Raw genomic sequence first — 19,286 nt, 5'->3', positions numbered from 1 at the left:
ACCCCCAATAAACCCCCTCTACCCCCAATAAACAGCGTAGCCTGGCTTAACCCCTTCATTGCGGTAGCGGTTAGCCGCTAGGGTAATGAAGCTGCTTTTATTTTAAGAATACAGAATTGTAGCAGGGGGTCTCCGGAGCTGAACCGCATTGATTTCAGCCTCGGGGACCCCCTGCTTCCTTAGTTATGGGCCCTGTTATGGGGTCCCGGTATCCCCCGGCTTTGTTTAAATCTCTTGATCACGTGGGCCGTGACAAGGGAGAATTTAACATGACCACTGGGATACAGGCACACCATAACGGGACCTGTAACTCGAGAAGCAGGGGGTCCCTGGGGCTGAAATCAATGCAGTTCAGCTCTGGAAACTCCCTGCTACAAAAATGTTAGTAAAATAAAATTAAAGCGATTGCCTGTTAGGCTATGGCCATACAGCCTTTGCCCGTGCAAAGTGAAGCGGGTGCGTTTAGTGTCCATGTTGGACGCACCATGGTGGGCGTGCCTAGAGGCGTCACGTGACCTGCCTGTCGCACCAAGAAATCAGTTTAAACTGATTTCTTAAGCAACGCATGCCCCCTCCTGCTTGCAGGAACAATGGGGAGCGCAGATGTATGCAAAATATAATACATACAGAATATAGTGCAATATGTTAACACAATCAATATACTGTGAGTATGGTGTTCTATGCAGTGGGTACTCACAAATTCCCAATTCTTTAAAAGCATGTCCAAATAATATTTGGTAGTGTGCTAACTCTATTTCCTCTGTCTAAAAATATGATGCGCCTCTGGAGTCAGGTCACCTTCCTTGATTGAATAAACAAATAGTGTATACTGATAAAAATGTATCTCTCACGCAAAGTAGAAATACACTCACATAATTTCAAAGATAATAGCGCCTTAAAAACAATCAGTGGAGCTACGACCGGTCAGAATCTCTGGGCGTTGACTCTGCCCTCAGCTCAGTCTGCACCTCTCCTTCCCGTCCCTCACTTCCGCAAAGTGTTCCGGTTTGGTCTCGGGCAGGTGTGTATATCACGTTGCGTCCTCCGTGCCACACGTCAAAAGACAGGATACCACTCAACACGTTTCACCGGGCTTGCTGAAGAGACAGAATTGGAGACTGCATCTGTAGGTGCTATTTTTTTCCTTTTACATTAGTCAAATAAGATCACCATATTCTATATAATTACCAGTTTACAAGTGAGATATTTCTTTCTTTCTCCTTATTCAGTGGAGAGAGCAAAAAAGATTACCTAAAATATTGCCTTTTCTTTCCTATTTATGTAGTAATGATGAGAAACTTAATCGGGCGATACTACTTCTGTACCTTCCATTTTTGAGAAACACTGCTATACATGTAATGTATTTGGGGGTCCCCATTACAAGGATAGACTTTGTTTGCTCATAAGGCTTTAGGCATCACAACTCATCTACAGGCATACCCCGCTTTAAGGACACTCACTTTAAGTACACTCACGAGTAAGTACATATCGCCCAATAGTCAAACAGCAGCTCACGCATGCGCCTGTCAGCACGTCCTGAACAGCAAAGTTGAACTCCCTACCTGCACCGAAGCTGTGCATAAGCGGGGAGACTATAGAGCCTGTTACAAATGCGTTATTTACATCAGTTATGCATGTATATGATGATTGCAGTACAGTACATGCATCGATAAGTGGAAAAAAGGGAGTGTTTTACTTTAAGTACATTTTCACTATACATACATGCTCCGGTCCCATTGCGTACGTTAATGCGGGGTCTGCCTGTAATTGTTTTTCTATAAAAGTTACCTTCATTTTTTGAGAGCAGAAAATTAAGCTGATCATCAATGTATTAGGCTTTCTGTAAAAAAATAACAATAGATATATATATTTATTTATTTTAGTTGTTGTACACTTATTGTTTTGAAGAATGATGACATCTGATTTACATAAAACATAAACTCGCAAAAATCAATTTACCAAGACACTATCAATATAAAAAGAAATAGAGTAAAGATCATACAAATCTTCTGAAAGATTTGGTTACAACGATAACCTTGATACCGGATATCTTTAAAGATTTAAGGTATAAAGAGCGAGAGAAAATGATATAGTGTATATTGTGAAAATCGCATAGATTTTACTCACTACTGATCAGTTTTTTGAAAATGAAATGTATTTATTAATTCACTGTATTTGTGTGTAATTTCAAAATGGTCACAAAAACAGAAGATTTTACAATGCATCTGATGTCAGGCGCGCTATTAGATAGGGTTGGGGCTGTGCAACATAATTATAAGGTTCCTTAATCCAATAAAGATTGGAAAACACATGTACAAATATTTACTTGGAAAATAAGCCTAATAAAATCTCCTCGTGCATCCAGATATTCTAAAGCATAACACAGAACATAGTTGCCCCCACCTTGCTTTCTTTAACAACCCGAATCTCAACTCTGTTGGGCAGTGGATGATACTATTACGTTTATTTTAGTGCCTCAAATTATGTCCCTGTTTTCAGGTACAGTATGGGCAATGTGTTCTAACTATTGACCCAGCTGCACAATTAGTGTTTTCCATTTCATCACTTATTTTTATTGCAAAAATTCACTACAAGTTATCCATCCATCCATCAGAAAACCGACTTAATTGTTTTTTCACAGAACCACTTGCTTTATTTGGGTCACTTCACTTTTTTACAATAAAAAATAATAATAATATCTCTCTCTCTCTCTCATATATATATATACATTGCGCATGCGTGCACTGTCAGTATCGGGCGAGAGAGAGCATGTTAATAGAACAGAGAACAGCTATAGAGAACAGCTATATAATTCCTGTTTTTGTTTATTGCTTTATGGGACAAGCACCTATCTTCAACATTTCTGCGAGTGCCATCAGACGCTGTAAACTATATATATATATATATATATATATATATATATAGATATATATATCTATATATCTATATATCTCAAATTATAGTCTAAGTAAAGCTCTAGATCCTTGTGGTCCTTATCCAATCATGATATAGCTATGTAGGCAGCTGCTGATAGAAAATTACGACTTTCCAAGCGATTATAACTAATCACCCACCAAATGAGGAAGAAATTCGAACCGTAATCAAACGCCTAAAGAATAGAAAAGCACCCGGCATTGATGCCATCCCCGCTGAAGCTCTAAAAGTCGTCGTGAATCAATTAAAAAAGGCCTATACAACATCTTTTGGAGCAAAACTGATGTGCCACAAGATTTCAAAGACGCAATAATCGTGCTGATACATAAAAAAGGCGTCCCAGCTAATTGCAATAATTATAGGGACATAAGCTTGCTGTCAACATCTGCAATGCTTTTGACTTCTACTATCCGGACCAGACTACTTAAATGCAGAGAATTGAACTACAGGGAAGAACAGGCTGGGTTTAGACCAGGAAAGTGTACGGACCAAATTTTCACACTTCGACAACTAGCAGAAATGGACTCCGCTGCAAAAAAGATACCTATATGGTATTTGTTGACTTCTCGTGCGCTTTTGACAGTGTGGATCACCCATCGCTATGGTGCGCCAAATGACTCGATAACATCGTGTTCTTAGCGGATACAGCCCAAGTGGCACAAGAAACTTTGAACGACATGCAAGCCAATGCAAAGATGCTCGGATTATCCATGAATACAGAAAAGATGAAATACATATTTACCGGTACCCAGCAGATTCAACTTCAACTGGACGGCAACCCAATCGAGCGAGTGGACTCATTAAAATATCTACGGTCTATTATTGATAGCCAAAGCATAGCAGCTACGAACGACATCAAAAGCCGTATCGGTAACGCCACTGCAACGTTCGCCTCCTTAAAGAAATTAATTGTGGAACCAACAGGATGTGACATGTAACAAAAATGCGAATTTTTAACGTCTCAATATGCACCATTTTACTGTATGGCTCAGAAACATGGACACTACTCAAAAGCGATATGAACCTACACGAACGATTCCAATTAAGATGTCTACGTAACATACTCCATATTACGCTACGAGGCCGATGGAAAAATGAAGATGTACGGTTAGCCTGTCAAAACCAATCCACTATCGACCAGTACCTTAAGCAACAAAGACTTACGTGGTTTGGCCACGTCTGCCGTATGAACATCACCAGACTACCATACAAGTGTCTCAACACCACACGACCCATAGGCTGGAAAGTGAACCGAAATACTCCAAAGAAAACGTGGTCGAACCAGGTGGTGCAAGATCTCAAACCGCTTCACAGTAGCCGAAGCCCAAAACACCGCCCTAAATCGAGACTAATGCGGAATCACTAGAGACGTATTGAACATCCTGCCGATGGCCTCCACAACGCTTCGCTCCTTACCTTTTAAAAGATGAAGCAATGTCGTTTGCGGAGTATATACCATATATCTATGTAGGCAGCAATGTTTTCATTTGTTTCTTTATAGACTTTTTTTTTTTTTCCCCAAAGCCCATCTGTTTCTGCCAACTTATTTATTTATTAATTTCACTGTCGCCCACTTAGCGAGCATTGAACAGTGGGTGGTTGAGGGGAATCATTAGTCACTGTTCTTTCTGAAGCTTGTGTTGGTGAACTGAAGTTGCATTTATCAATTTCATAAGAAGTCTTTTTAGAGGCATGTTTACATGCAGAACAGTATAATTAATGTAAAGTAACGGTTTGAATATTTTTCTTTGAAACAAAACATGTTTCTCTCCCCCTCCCCCCCCATAGTGAAAGTCTAGCAAAAGCCTCTTGCTAATCTGTTTATTTGTGTGGTCAAATGAAAGTGGGTCTTCAGCACAGGAAAAGAACAAAGTGGGACTCTAGTTGCATACACAAGTACCAAGTAATAGAAAAAAATAAATGCCTTTAATAAATACACATACTGTATATGGGGAGTGGATAGTTCTTAAAAAAAAAAAAAAAGATTCTAAATTAGAAAGTCAATAGTATACGCAGTTAGAAAAAGAGACAAATATTTATCCACTCCTGTCGAGGCACGAAAACGGTAGATGCTCAAAAATAGAAAAAACAGGTGTCACGGAAGGGGTAGCTTGCCTTCATAATAAAGGTGAAGCCCGGCTGGCTGCCCCTAAAACCGTGTGTAATGGGCAGTCTATGTAAGCCCATAGGGCCGGTAAAGTGTATATCCCCTGTATATCATGTTCCCCTAGCTGCCTCTGTTAGCTCATAAACTGGGTAAACTTGTGTGTGTTAGACCCCTTATGGGAAATATCCTCAGGACCGGGACTTTGGGAACAGGAGCTTAAGGGTGGATGTTGGGAGGCAAAAATATTAAAATGTGTGAAGTGTTGCTGATTGGTTCTACCGGTAGTACTGTAATTGTACCCGCAAATCGTGCATATTTTGCAGCTACGCATCTATGGATAAAGACAGTGTGTTTTATTAATAACATAACCCTATGTAACATCATTGCCCCACCAGCAAGTTCTACAACCCCGTTTTAAAACACAATGTAGGAGCCCAAGTTTTAGAGCCCAAGTTCTCATTTTGTAATACAATGTATTTGTATATGTATCCATTGCTATGTAATAAGATTAGCTGAGTTGCCTGCATGGCAATGGCAGATCAAAGGGACGCATGGGCTATCGGGCCATCTGGCAGGCGGGGAAGGGTGGAGGAACAAATCTGCAGATGGGCTCTCACGGGTTAGACCCTTTGTTGTATGCAGACTCTGTGAAGCCTACCCAGCGAGCGGTAATGGGCTGGCCAAGCAATGCCATTGCCGAGACGGAGCTCATAGACACGATTTCCATTGGCCAGTTCATATTTCCTGCCTTTCCGCAACCTGAGCCTAAGCACGCCCCCTCCTTTGATTTGTTCACAGCCAGGTGAGCGTATGGCTCATGATTGGGGGCTGTGTGCAAACCCAGGCTCTGATTGGTTGTCAGGCCCTCTACCGTGTTAAACATAGGACAGCGAGGTCTATGTAAGGGGACTGCCCGATCAGAGAACCAGATTATCTTGGGACTTTGTCCGGTGAAGCGCTGGTGGGCTTTTCAAAAGTGCTTTGCTCGGAATGGCAAAGCACTGGGCATGGCAATGCCACGAAAGCCTAGCCTAGCTGAGGACAAGTGCTGCAGTTGGGGCCAAGTTCTGAGAACGCGGCCAAGTTCCGAGGAATTATCCTACTTGCTCCAGGCTTAGTCCAGTAACTCAACCGGAAGGTGCTCGGCATAGAGGTGCCGCAGCAGTCCGGATAAGCGGAAGATAAGCTCTGGGAGTAAGTTCTCACGTCCAAGTTCTCAGAGCAAGTTCTGAGACTTGGAAGGCGCTGAAACCAGCAGGTAGAGTGTGGTTGCTCGCCCGAAAAGAGTACTGTTTGTTCCTGGATGTGGAGCCTTCCTGAAGCAGGCACTCTGCACCTAGTTGAGGCTAATGTCTCTCCCTCAGGCCCCAGTTGGTATGTATTCCCTTGTATTTGTGCATTTTTGTGACTGCGCACTTTATTCAATAATGTTGTCCTACCTAGTGAATTGATCCCTGAAGGTAAAAGTTGTTAAAAGTACTGGTCTCCCGTGACAACAGGGGAAGGGGGATATACAAAAAAACAAAGCACGCACAAGCCACTACCAACATGGAGATAAATAATGGGGCAAAGAAACAATGCAATGGGAGGGGGGGGGGGCAACTTTTGTGGAAAACCACGTCTACTGGCTCATTCCTACAAGCCCCTGTTGTATCGTGGTACTTCCCTTTCTGCTCCAAATAGGCAAAAAAAAAAATATTAAAAAAACTTCAGTGAGTCCCACTTGTATACAACAGATAGCCCTGGACGGAGCATAGCCTGTTTCCTCAGTGCAGCTTATGAAGTTCCCTGGCGTTGGACATCATCCTCTAGCTCCTCTAACAGACATGGATCCTCAGAATAGATTGGCCAATGGAAGAAAGCATCCTCCGAATCTATGACAATAAGGCAAGTGTTGTCTGACGGCGAGCTCCATGCTGGTTCCCAGTGTGGGGGGGGCTGGAGACTTCCATTTTGTCCCACCAAAGTGGGAAACCAGGGAAATCATCCATAAAAAATGAAAGGTTTGGAAGGTTTATCAACATAAAGAGCTATGTTACAGCAACACAGAATCCAATATGTTAAGGATGTTGCCAGCGGCTGTGGGAAAATCGCATACATATTGCAAATTTCATGAAAAGGCTAAAATGAGCACATCATGATAAACGCATCACGTCTTAATTCCTATTCTAAACCAAAGTAATGCACTTGGTTATCCTGACAATGTAGATTTCCAATACAAACATGGAGGAAGTACATGGTAAATACTACATGTTTAATGTATGTTATCAAATAAGGAAAGAAGGCTTCCAACCAATTGTATCAAATATGTAATATACAATAACAGCACCCACAAATAGCAACAATAGAAAAAAATCAGATGGGTGCACGGGGCAAAAAGGAAATCTTCAGTCCTAATAATGATGACATTTAATCAATAGGAGCCCTCGGCACTCACCGAAAGTAAAATCACAAAGAAGAAAAGTATTGAAAATGAATCCGAAAAATAGTCGATAACAAAACGCACATAAAGAAAACACACAAATTAAACCAATGGCACAACAGATCGTCTGAAATAAATGACATGCATGAGAACGTACAGCACACAAATCCACACACAAACTGTGGCCAAAAAAAGGGAAAAATTACCCCAAAAAATAGAAGACATGAACTCAACAATAGTAAAAAGTCTGTTTTGTTTGTTTTTTTCCCTGTATTTTCTGTATGGACTGTATCTTTTCCTAGTCATTTGCTATTTTTGAGTTCGTGTGTTTTGCGCTTTTTTGTTGTTGTCCTTTCCCCCTTTTTTTGGCCACAGTTTGTATGTGGATTTGTGTGCTGTATGTTCTCATGCATGTCATTTGTTTCAGACAATCTGTTGTGTCATTGGTTTAGCTTGTGTGTTTTCTTTGTATGTTTTGTTGTTGTTGACTATTTTTCTGATTAGATTTGGTAATTTTCAGTACTTTTCTGCTTTGTGGTTTTACTTTGAGTACTGAGGACCCCCATTGGTTATATATTGTATCAAATGCACACAGAGCAGAGTATCCAAACCCGCAATTGTTCTCTTGCTGTAACATACAGTAGCTCTTTGTTTTGCTATCTATGCTTTATTTTTTCTATCTATGCTTGTACTATTTTAGTATTCTAGTAAAGTCCCACCTTGTTCTTTTCATGTGCTGAACACTGACTTTCTCCAATTTGACCAACATTTTTTTCAGGAATTGAGTGATTCCCATGGTATTCGTGCACTGATAATTATTACTTACCCTGACATTTTTCCAATTAAGTGGTGCTGTCTGACCCATATTTTGTTTCTGTTTATTTTTGTGTTACAATATGTAACCTACAGTATTTATATTTTTTGATATTGCATTACATTTTGGGTTTATTTGACCCATTTTTCATATCTGATCAATTTATACTGATTTAAGTCGAGTGACACATGCACCCCAAAAAATAAAAAAAATTCTGCTGCTAAAGAGGTATCTGTCTTGCAGACTTATTTTTTTTGTCTTGCATGAATATTTTCAACTCTCTACATCGCAAACTTTTAATTGCTCTTTGTGGGTATAAAAAAGTAGATTACAAAGCCTGCTCTGTGTGGGTATACAAATGTATATTACAAAGCCTGCTCTGAAGTGGTTGTGCACCAAATCATGCTGGAAGTGGACTACATTGAGACAAAAATAAATGTGCCCACTTCTAAGTTCTAGGAATTATTCACTTTACAACATCATGCTAGTTTTGCTTTCAAAATGATATTTTGTCAAAAGCAAGTTTCACATTCAAAGCAAGGCTAATGTGCTATATGCAAAACGAGTGCAGTTATTTCTCAAGTACAGCTCAACCCCGTTTATAACACGATCCGTTACAACGCAAATCCGCTTATAACGTAATGCAAGCGTGGCTCCCAATTTTCATATTTTTTTTATATTTTACAACACGATTATTGTTATCTTAAATACTTTATTGTACAATGCATACAATTGTACATTATTTCTAACTTGATCCACTTATATCGCAATGTGATTCTTTGGACCCCAAGCACAGCGTTATAACAGGGTTGAGCTGTACTGGAAAACTTTTGGAAAAACTTTAATTTTGTGGTTGATTCATAGGACAAAACAGCTGCAATAATTAAAAGTTAACAAAGATATGGGTTATGTGTAATTTTACTGTACGATATATTTACCTCCAGGGTCCTTTCTTAAAATCTTCCCCATTAACCAATTTACCTTCTGCTTAGAGCACAATCTCTCATCAGCAATTTATATTCTTGCCACAACACATCGTTATGGAGTCTTTACATCATAGTCCCTGTAACCTATAAGAACTAACTAAATAACACACTATTCTATGTATTGCCATCTTTGGGATATTTGTATTTGTTATTATTTTATGATGTCTTTTGTTTTATGGAAATTGAGATGTTGTGTTTATATGTAACAGGCAGTTATATAAACTGCTTCCTGAGCAACAAGACTGCTTCATACCATTGCCAAACTGACAAAAATACACATTTGTTTCAGCAGGCTCCGTAACCCTACGTGCACCTAACTGTAGTGGGAGCCTTGCGAAATGTTGCATTTCTTCCTTTATCTTAGGCCGCGCTTATAGTCCTTGCTACGGCGACGCAACAGCGTGACGTCGCCGTTGTGCCAGCGAGTTTTGCTTATAGTGTTGGCGACTGGGGGGCGTGGCCGTGAGCAATTCGCCTTCATTGGCTGAACCGCTCACGTGGTCGCTGAAAAATCAATTTTCATTGACTTCCAGCGATCGCTGTTTTGACGCGACGTCTCATCGCCGGGACTATAAGCGCGGTCTTACTGTACGTACATAAATGCTTGTGTTGAGTTACTGACCGAGGTCCTCAAGTGTGCATTTTTAATTCTATTTCTTGCATATTTTTTTTCTAATGATGAACATGTTTGTTTAATAAAACTTTACTTCTGTCAATAGTTTGATTTGAAAGGTTCATTATATGACTGTAAACTGTATACAGTTATCTTTTTAAAAGCTATACTTTTGCCTACTTGATTGATTTTATTTATTTCTTACACATACGCATGTTTTTTTCTGACCCTGTATGTGTTTGAAACTGGACAGGTTCTCATAGCTTTTTTTCCTTTTTCCAGCTTGTGATGTTTATTTCTCATAAGTATAAAAAAGGAACTTCTACACAATGGAGCACTTAATTCATCTGCTAATAGAGGGGGAAAAAATCCATCCTAGCACTGACTCCGATGTTTTGTTAAAATGAGTCATACATCAATGTTTGTCCGCGAATGTTGCCCGTCATATACTGTACAGTTAGTTGAAAGCTTATTCTGGATATGTTTTTTTTTTCAGTCGGATGGGCCCTCCTTCATCCCCTACAGCAGAAGATAAAGAAGAGAACCCAAGTGTATTGGCCGAAAACTGTTTTAGGGAACTTCTGGGCAGAGCCGCTTATGGAAACATGAATAACGCGGTCAGGCCAGTTTTTACGTAAGTATGATTTAAACATTTTACAGTGTGCGTGCTAGTTAAGTTTCAATTGCTATTTCATCACTGCTAGATCGTAGCTGCAGAATGTTATTTTTGTCAATTCTTTTCTATTTTTAATGAAATTTTTTGCTGAAAGTGAATGTACCTCCAGAAGAGGAAAATGAACTTGAAGGAGGAATATAAGTATTAGTAGTTCGTACTGTAGGAATAGGAACTAGAAGTTAGTAGCGGAAGCGAGAAGACCTGGGATGCCCCAGGCACTCACACCGACCAACAAGGCACAGTATGTGTGAGAATGAAAGGACACCATAGGAAATAGTAGCCTAGTGCCAAGTCAGACTGTGCCAAGCTTGTGTGCCGGAGTGGCCGCAGCACCAGTCTCTACCCAGTATGATGAAAGATTAAACACCAAGTCTATTTTGTAGTCTTCACAACTGGTAGAACTGAAGTTGCCATGTCTGCTGAAAAGCTGTTAAGTGTTGCTGGCTTTATACTTTTTTTATTTTATTTTTTTAATTTAAACTGCCTTTGAAACTACAGTAGTTTGAACCTGATTACAGATAGCTACTACAAGAATAAGTTTGGATAAATTAGCTTGTTGCAGTCTCAGTATTTTTATGGTACAGCGGACCATATACAATGTGCAGCCCATATGTAGCCCATATACAATATGTTGTGTTGTAGGCCACTCAAAACAATGGTTCTTAAATCATCTTGAGCAAAAAGGCAAGACCAGTTCAAATTAACTGTCTCCTTACCAGTTTCCAGTATTTGGCCATTTTAAACTCCTGAATATAGGAGGTACCTATTTATCTAGGTCTAGAGATATCATAAGATAGTTGTGTAGTCCTGCACTGAAATATAAATAAGATACATAAATATTTAATTGAGTAGCGCTGGCTGCAACTTTGTAAAAGTATTGCTTTTCTTGACAATATAATTTAAACCAGTGTCTTCTGATCACTAGTGATGCAGGAGACCTCTGGTGGGATTTCTGCTGTAATATCCAACCCAAATATGACCTTGTTCTTTGGCTGTTTCACTCAGAATTACTGCATTTCCAGTTTTTATTTGTATTTTTTTTTTATCTCTCTAGTTATGGATTCTGATGCTCTAATATATAGAAGACAATAGCTCAAAGATTTCATCTTTACTTGCGTGGCATGAATTGTCAGTAACTTCTGTCTGATGCTAAAATAAATTAAATGTTCTGTCAAACTGTTTCATGCAGACACATTATTATTATTATTATTATTCCTAATTTTTATATTTTCCAATAGTGAATATTTAGCATAGAGATAACAATATATTTATTTTTAAAAAGCTACAGGAATTTGTAATAGTGAAGTCATAGTGAAGTTGAACTGCATACAGGACCGGACAGAGACATTATTACGTACCAGGGCAGACGAAAAATGTGGCGCCCATGTAAAACAAGTTTATTCTAGATTCCCTGCTGGACTATTCACCGCAGGTCGCCTCCCCGCCTTTCACTATCTTTGGGTGTCCTCGCCCTCCGCTCTCCCCTGCCGCGAGGCGCCTCACGTGGCCGCTGCTCTGGGGCAATTTGTGGGTGCACACGCGGGATTGGCCGCCAACAGCCTGGACACTTTTTTCGATATCCCGCAATACACGTGAGGTTTGGTGTGTGAACTGAGTGTCCTCTGTGAGTGCGGTTGGTGTCGCGTGGCGAGCTGCCTGGGGTGCGCTGCGGCTTGGGCATCTGAGCTGTGAGGACATTTGGGGATAGCGGAGGTGGCATGTGGCGATAGCAGTGGGCACCCCTTTTTGGTTGGTGGCCAGCTAGGCCGCACCTTAATACCGCACTGACTGCATATAACCTAGTTTATTTACATTGTAGTATGTGATAGTATGTCATAGTAGGTTGGCAAAGACATATATCCATCGAGTATAACCTTTTGTTAAAGTCTAATTATGCAAGATATCAATCCTATATTTTTTTCTGGAAATATATTAGTCCAAAGTAAGGCAAACAAAAAACACAGCTAAAACACTTGCAAATTATGTCTAATAAGGGGGGGGGGGGGGGGAGATTTCTTTTTGACTCCAATAATTGTGGATATCACCTTAGAGCAGTTTTTCCCAACTCCAGTCCTCAGGGAACCCCAACAGGTCAGGTCTTAAGGATATCCCTGCTCCAGCACAAGTGGCTCAGTCAAAATGACTTGGCCGCGGATTGACCCACCTATGCTGGAGCAGGGATATCCTTAAGACCTGACCTGTTGGGATTCCCTGAGGACTGGAGTTGGGAAACACTGCCCTAGAGCAATAATTTTCCTTAGCTGTTCTTCACCATATCCGTAACCTTTTCCTAAAGATTTCTACTATATCTGTTGTCAAATCCACATTTTCACTACTTTTACTGTACAGGGTGGTGCCTGGTAAAATCTCGTTTTCTCTCATCCCAAGGGTTTACCCCAGGTTACTTGTACTGTTTTTGGGATAAAACGTTCCCTTGAAGATTCTTGCATTGATCTGATATGTTTGTTGATAATCATATCTCCTTTTAAACTCCCCTATTCTAATGTAAATAATCCTAATTTGGATAGTCAGGCTTTCCATCACCTTGATTAGAATAGAACACAGCCAGTTTATATAGTTAGTTCAGGGTGTAGTCTTTGATAATGTGTGTATCAAGGGGGACTCCATTTTGACTACTATATAACCATTTGTACTAACACTTAAATCCAAGTACGAGAGACGAATTCCTACGCAGCGCCGTAGAGAATAGATATTTTCAGTCTTGGAATGCATATGTTCTCTATCACAAGACTTTAAACAATACGTGGCATTTGATAGATAGCAGTTACTGATAGTTACTGAGTTAATTTCCTTCCATCCTTGGCCTCAGGACAGTTTCTTGCCTATAGTAAAAGATAACAAAAGAATGTGTTTACTTCATCTACATAGCAGCCGAAAGCAATTCTATGCAGAAAACAACTGTAAGTGAAGAATACTTTCGGTTCCTGATTATATATTTGTGACACATCTTTTATACCACAAATGCCTGTTATAAAAAATGGAGGACCTACTGTTATATTTATATTAGCACAGTTACATACAGGTGAGGACAAACATGCACAAACATACTGTATACAGAGCGGTAATAAGGGCCCTGCTCGTGAAAGCTTACAATCATGTTTGGTATTGTCTTTTAATTAACCATCATCAATGTAATTGTTTATACAAATCTGTGTACTATTTGCTTTGTTGTCCAGCTGTAATACTCAACACAGTAATGTAATTTAGGATGGCTACTCTTCGGAACTAATTGTAATGTGCATTTTTATTTATGTTCCAAAAACTTTTCAGGTAAGTTTCAAAGCCTGTGGATTATTCTACTTCCAGAATTCATTGAAAATGAAAAAAAAAAACCGAAGTCACAAGTATAAAAAGATGAACGTTTGTAATGTTTTTCCTCAGGCAGATTGACTGAGACTATATTAATAACTCTCAGCTTGCTGCAACAGACTAATTATTTTTGTAAAATTAGATGTTTTTCACCCACTGATGGTAGACTTGTCACATGCATAGTAGATGAGGTTAAAAAAAGACATGTCTATCAAGTTCAACCTATGCTAAATTTATGGAACAGATACTTATCCAATATTTGTATTTAAAGTATGTTGATCCATAGGAAGGCAAACAAAAAAACCCCAGTGGAACTTTATCCAATGATATCTCATAAGAATCAACATCCTTCCCATGTATACTTATTTGGTATATCCTTGTATACCTTTCCTTTCTAAAAAGATGTCCAACCTTGTTGCTTTTTTTGTTTGTTTTTAACAAATCTATTGTATCTGCTATCACAGTCTCCATTTGTAATGAATTCCACATTTTAACTGCCCTTACTTTAAATAACCCTTTCCTTTGTGGGTAAAATCTCATTTAAACCAGCCTGAAGGGATGTTGATATGTCATTTGTACTGCCCTTGGGATAAATAGTTATTTTGAAAGCTCCTTGTAGTGTCCACAAATATATTTGTATATAGGTATCATATCCCCTCTTAGATAACACTTTTCTAATGTAAATACATCTTATTTTGCTAGCCTCTTCTCATAAGTTAGATTGTCCATCCCCTTTATTAATTTGGTGGCTCTTCTCTGCACTTTTTATAGTTCCATAATGTTGTTTTTATGGAGTGGTGCACATAACTGTACTCCATATTCAAGGTGGTCTTTCTAATGCTTTATAAAGGAGAATAATTATGCTTTCTTCCCTTCTATCCATACCCCGTTTAATGCAAGACCAGATCCTATTTGCTTTTGCAGCTACTGCATGACTCTGGGCACTATTGCTAAGCCTGCTGTCTACAAGCACTCCTAAATCCTTCAACAAGGATTGACCTAATTTTTCCCCATTTCATTTGTAAATCAGGTTATTCTTGTTTCCCATATTCATAACCTTACATTTATCTATATTAAACCTCATCTGCCCAAGTTTCCAGTCTATTCAATTCCTTCTGGAGATAAATTACATGGATACATAATTTATTTTTTTCACCATTCGTCTTGAGTTGAAGTATTGAATTTGACATACTTGTAACATATACATTATTGTTTTTACACATTTAACACAGGTTTTTTTTTTCACATTTCTTTATTTTTCTATTGCTTAGCGTTCAATCAACAATATATTAAAGCAATGTCAGCATAGTGAATGTATTGATATTACATCCTCCATAATACATTTAAAGCCATTAAGAGCTTTACTTAGTATACACTATCACTGAGTCAACAGTTTTTATTTTACTTTTTAAACATTTATTGACAATGGTCAAACACCGTTTTTAATTGTGTGGAGCTACTACTTTTATTGTTGTTTATTCTTAGCTAAGTTTAGTTTAGAGAAACTGTGTGCAGATAGTAGAAGGGACTTTTTCATTCTATTGCATATGACTCGCACCCCACAACACCTATCCTGACAAGCCAGGTCCTAAAGCACCTTTTGAGGCCCCACCACCTATATTTTCAGGCCCAGCAGGATCAGAACTCCCTCAGCCTTTGCTGTTCAGGGTAGCAGTTTTACCAAGGAGCTAAATCAGCTGATGGAGAGCTCCACTGCTCACACCTGGAGCTAATCATACTGGTGGTGGACAGTCCCTCTGGCTTCCTTCCTATACTTTGCATACCCTATTGGCGTATCTCCCAGGTATCTCCGATATGCTTCCTTTTGTGCATAAGGCACATTGAACGGACAACCAAGAAGTGGAAGGGATGTTTTAAGGGAAGCCAGGGAGGAGAGAGGCTACAGGTGTGAGCAGCGAGTAGCAGAGCTCAAAAGTATGCTGCAACAGTAGAGCTATCCAGCAGCTGGTTTTGCTCACTGATAAAACTGCTGCCATGAATGGTGGGTGTTGTGCCTAACGATGCATTAGGACCTGACTTGTCAGGATTTGATCTTGTAGAAATCTTTTAGGTGGTGTGGTATATAAGTAATTTAAATCTACGTTGTATATTCCGCTATCATTTCTCCCAGGTGTACTAATTTCTTAGTACAGGTCTGTTTGAGGGTGTATATACCGTATACAGTATAGACTTGGGACTCAAGTAAATAGGGCTCTCTCTCCCTCTCTAGCAAAACCCATATTTCCGGGTTAGGAATTCACTTGCGGATAATGTTTTCAGATTTTTAACACTCCGGGTACTCCCGGTTTCTCAAGATTGTTACCTCCGTAGGTGCTGACGGTAGCATGCACGGCTGGATGAACAATATGGAGGCTTGAATTTTCCGCAGCGCAGAAACCAATAGGAAGCCGCCAATCATCCGCCGCGGCTTCATATTGGTCCGAGGTACGCTGGAGATTTAAACCTCCATGGAGCACGGTCAGCACCTACGGAGGTAAGTAGATTGGGAAACAGGAGATCCCTGGAACTGAAATGACACAACTATTCACTTTGCTTCTAACTGCTAAATGTTTCATAACCAAATCACAACTCAAATGGACTTGGCAGGGGACATGATTTGATATTAAATAGCTCAGCTTTGCAAATATTGCGGTAAGAATTTGCCTGTGTATTGTGAGTCCTTTAATAATTTACTTTGCATGCACTGTTTTTACTCCACCATTAATATATATTTAAATGAAATCGGTTTCCTTTTACTACTAAGAAGCCAAATTTCCCCCTGACTTATTTCCTTTCCTCTAATTAGTAGGAATAACATTGAGTATTATATTATGGTAATGTTTGACAGCATAAAAAAAGTGTGCTTAATGAGTTGTATGCCATTAATGAAGCAAAGTTATAATTATATTTCCATTATGTTGCACTGTTTGACTGGTCTCCTGATTCATGTAGTTATAGCCAATTAGTGCAAAATAACCCATTTTCTTTTGCCAGTGCAGCTCAATATTTCAAAAGCCTGTGTTTTTTAATGTTGTGTAACAGTTTCACATTTTTTCAAATATATTTTTGTAGGGCTCTGTGAGAATATAGCTTGTAGGCACAAATAAATGCCTTGTCCTTTCTGAGTAGATGTTCTGCAAATGGGTAATATGTCTCAGTAGTACAGTATATTGCTTGGCAGTGCACTTCAACTCCCTTTAGCACTCGGAGTTAAAGGCTGTGTGAATGTTGCTGTGCTTGATCTTTTGGGATAACTGACTGACATCTGAAGGCACTTCCAGGGTATCAAAAGATTATCTAATAACACCAATGCCTTTTGTAGCAAGTAAACTAGGTTCATATCACAGTTTCAGCCCCTGGTGACCTTGGGCAAGTCACTTTAACTCATGAGATAATGCGAGGCGTGGGGTAGATGCTTGCCTTAAACATCGATGTGCAGCACTGTATACACAAGATTCTTTTCCTGTGGTTCAAGCTATGTAGAGTTTGACAGCAGATTAGAATCACTTGGCCCACCAAGTCTACCCATTTTCCGATCTGTAAAACCCGAGACCCTAATTTAATCCTGGGATTTCTTTCATATTTTGGATATAGCCTTATCTCTGTCCCAAGTATGTTTGAATTCCCTTACTATATTAGTCCTTACCACATATGTTGGGAGGCTATTCCACATATCTGCCACCCTTTCTGTAAAGACGTACTTCCTTACATTTCCCCTTAGCCTGCCACCATTCAGCTTCAGAGAATTACCTCTTGTTCTAACGCTCTCCTCTTTAATTGTACTTCGCTGAATCCCTTTATATATTTGAAAGTGTCTATCAAATCTCCCATGTCGCTTCTATCCTGTTAGCTGTACATATTAAGGCCCTGATGAGTCTTAGGCTAAGGCCCCGCTCCCAGAGTCAGCGCACCCGCACTGCAGACAGGCGGTGCGCTGACATACACAGACCGCGATATGCGGTCTGTAGGGAGCGGGAGGTGGGCGGGAGTGGGAGGCTTGACAGGGAGGGGGGGCGTGGCTTGAGCGGAGGGACCCGCTACTCCCCCCCCCCTCCCTCCACGTACTCGGCTGGAGCTGGAGCTGCTGAGGGTAAGTTTAAACACACACAGACGCAGGCACTCATACACACACACACACACACACAGGCAGGCAGGCAGGCACTCACGCACTCATACACACAGACAGAGGCAGGCACTCACGCACTCAGGCACACACATACACACACAGACAGGCACGCACGCAGACACACACACAGACAGGCACTCACCTGCTTTCACTCCACACTCCTCCCCGCTCCCCGAAGCCTCTCCTCCTCCCGAAGCCTCCCCTCCCCATTGGCTCACAGCCACACCACGTGACGCGTCCACGCTAGGAAACACCATTCTCTTGTGTCTCCTAGCGGCTGACGCGCCACAGCGTGTAGTCAGCTGTGCCGCCAGGGGGGACCGGGACCGGCTCGCGAGGATTCCCCTGCTGGTGGGGAACTCGCGACATGGCCACCCGCGCCAACGAGCGCAGCGGGACCGAGGCCTTATGCTGTAGATCAGGGGTGAGCAAACGTTTTATGCCGAACCACCCTTTTCATCCATGAAATTTCTCGCCCCCCCCCCCCTGCCTGATGTAATCAAAATCACATGACGTCAGCGCACGTGAGCTGGTTCAGCCAATGAGGGCGAACCAGCTTTGTAACGCCCCCGCCAGGCGTCTACAAAAAAAGTATCTATAACAAATTACATCACTTAAAAATAATTATGATATTTTTCTAATGGCATCCCCATTTCTGCTGTATTATTAATCTCTCTCTTCCCGCAACATTAGGACCTCTCTCCTCTCCTCCACAGTCTCGCACTCCTCTCCCAGTCTCTCCCTCTCCCTGTATTTCTCACTCCCCCTCCAGTGTCTCTCTGTCCCTCCCCTCCGTGTCTCCCCCTCCCTAAGAGCCATGAACCGAACATTTGCGTTTTTATACCACATTTATCGAGGCAATCAATTTAGGCGATATGCAAATATCCGTCCCCAAAGTGTAAAAATGTAACTCAACAGCCGCAGACTTCACACTATTATTATTAAGGACGCAGAGCCTCAGCTGGTTTTGTAGGGTGAAAAAATAAAATACATACTGTAGCAATAAGTAAAATAGTTGTGTAGAAATTGTTTGAGCTGCTATTCTTGGCAAATCCCATTTTTTGTTAAAAACTTGCTTACGTTTTCTCATAAAAGTAAAAACTGGCAAACGTTAATGCTGCAAAACATGTGGGGTTTTTTAATAGGTGGGAAGCAGGGCATCTCTGAAGCTGGACAGTGTCAATTTTAGCTCCGGGAAACCCTGTTCTCTGAGATACTTACCTCCTCCGTAGGGGTTGCCGGTGGCTGCTCCGGAGGTTTAAAGGTGCTGCTCATGCA

General features: G+C 40.5%; 1 protein-coding gene across 8 annotated transcripts in view; it reads left to right on the top strand.

The window, feature by feature from the left end:
- Positions 1 to 19,286, top strand: part of EFR3A (EFR3 homolog A) — a 226,565-nt gene that overhangs the window by 113,559 nt on the left and 93,720 nt on the right. For all 8 annotated transcript variants that reach the window (XM_075581953.1, XM_075581960.1, XM_075581966.1 and 5 more), the window contains one exon: positions 10,373 to 10,510. In XM_075581953.1, the coding sequence (XP_075438068.1) occupies positions 10,373 to 10,510 (138 nt within the window). The remainder of the gene's footprint in view (positions 1 to 10,372; positions 10,511 to 19,286) is intronic.

The sequence above is a fragment of the Ascaphus truei genome, chromosome 2 (assembly GCF_040206685.1).
Source record: "Ascaphus truei isolate aAscTru1 chromosome 2, aAscTru1.hap1, whole genome shotgun sequence".
NCBI classification, from domain to species: domain Eukaryota; kingdom Metazoa; phylum Chordata; class Amphibia; order Anura; family Ascaphidae; genus Ascaphus; species Ascaphus truei.
Note: the sequence above shows the minus strand (reverse complement) of the source record. Positions and strands in the feature narration are given on the sequence as shown.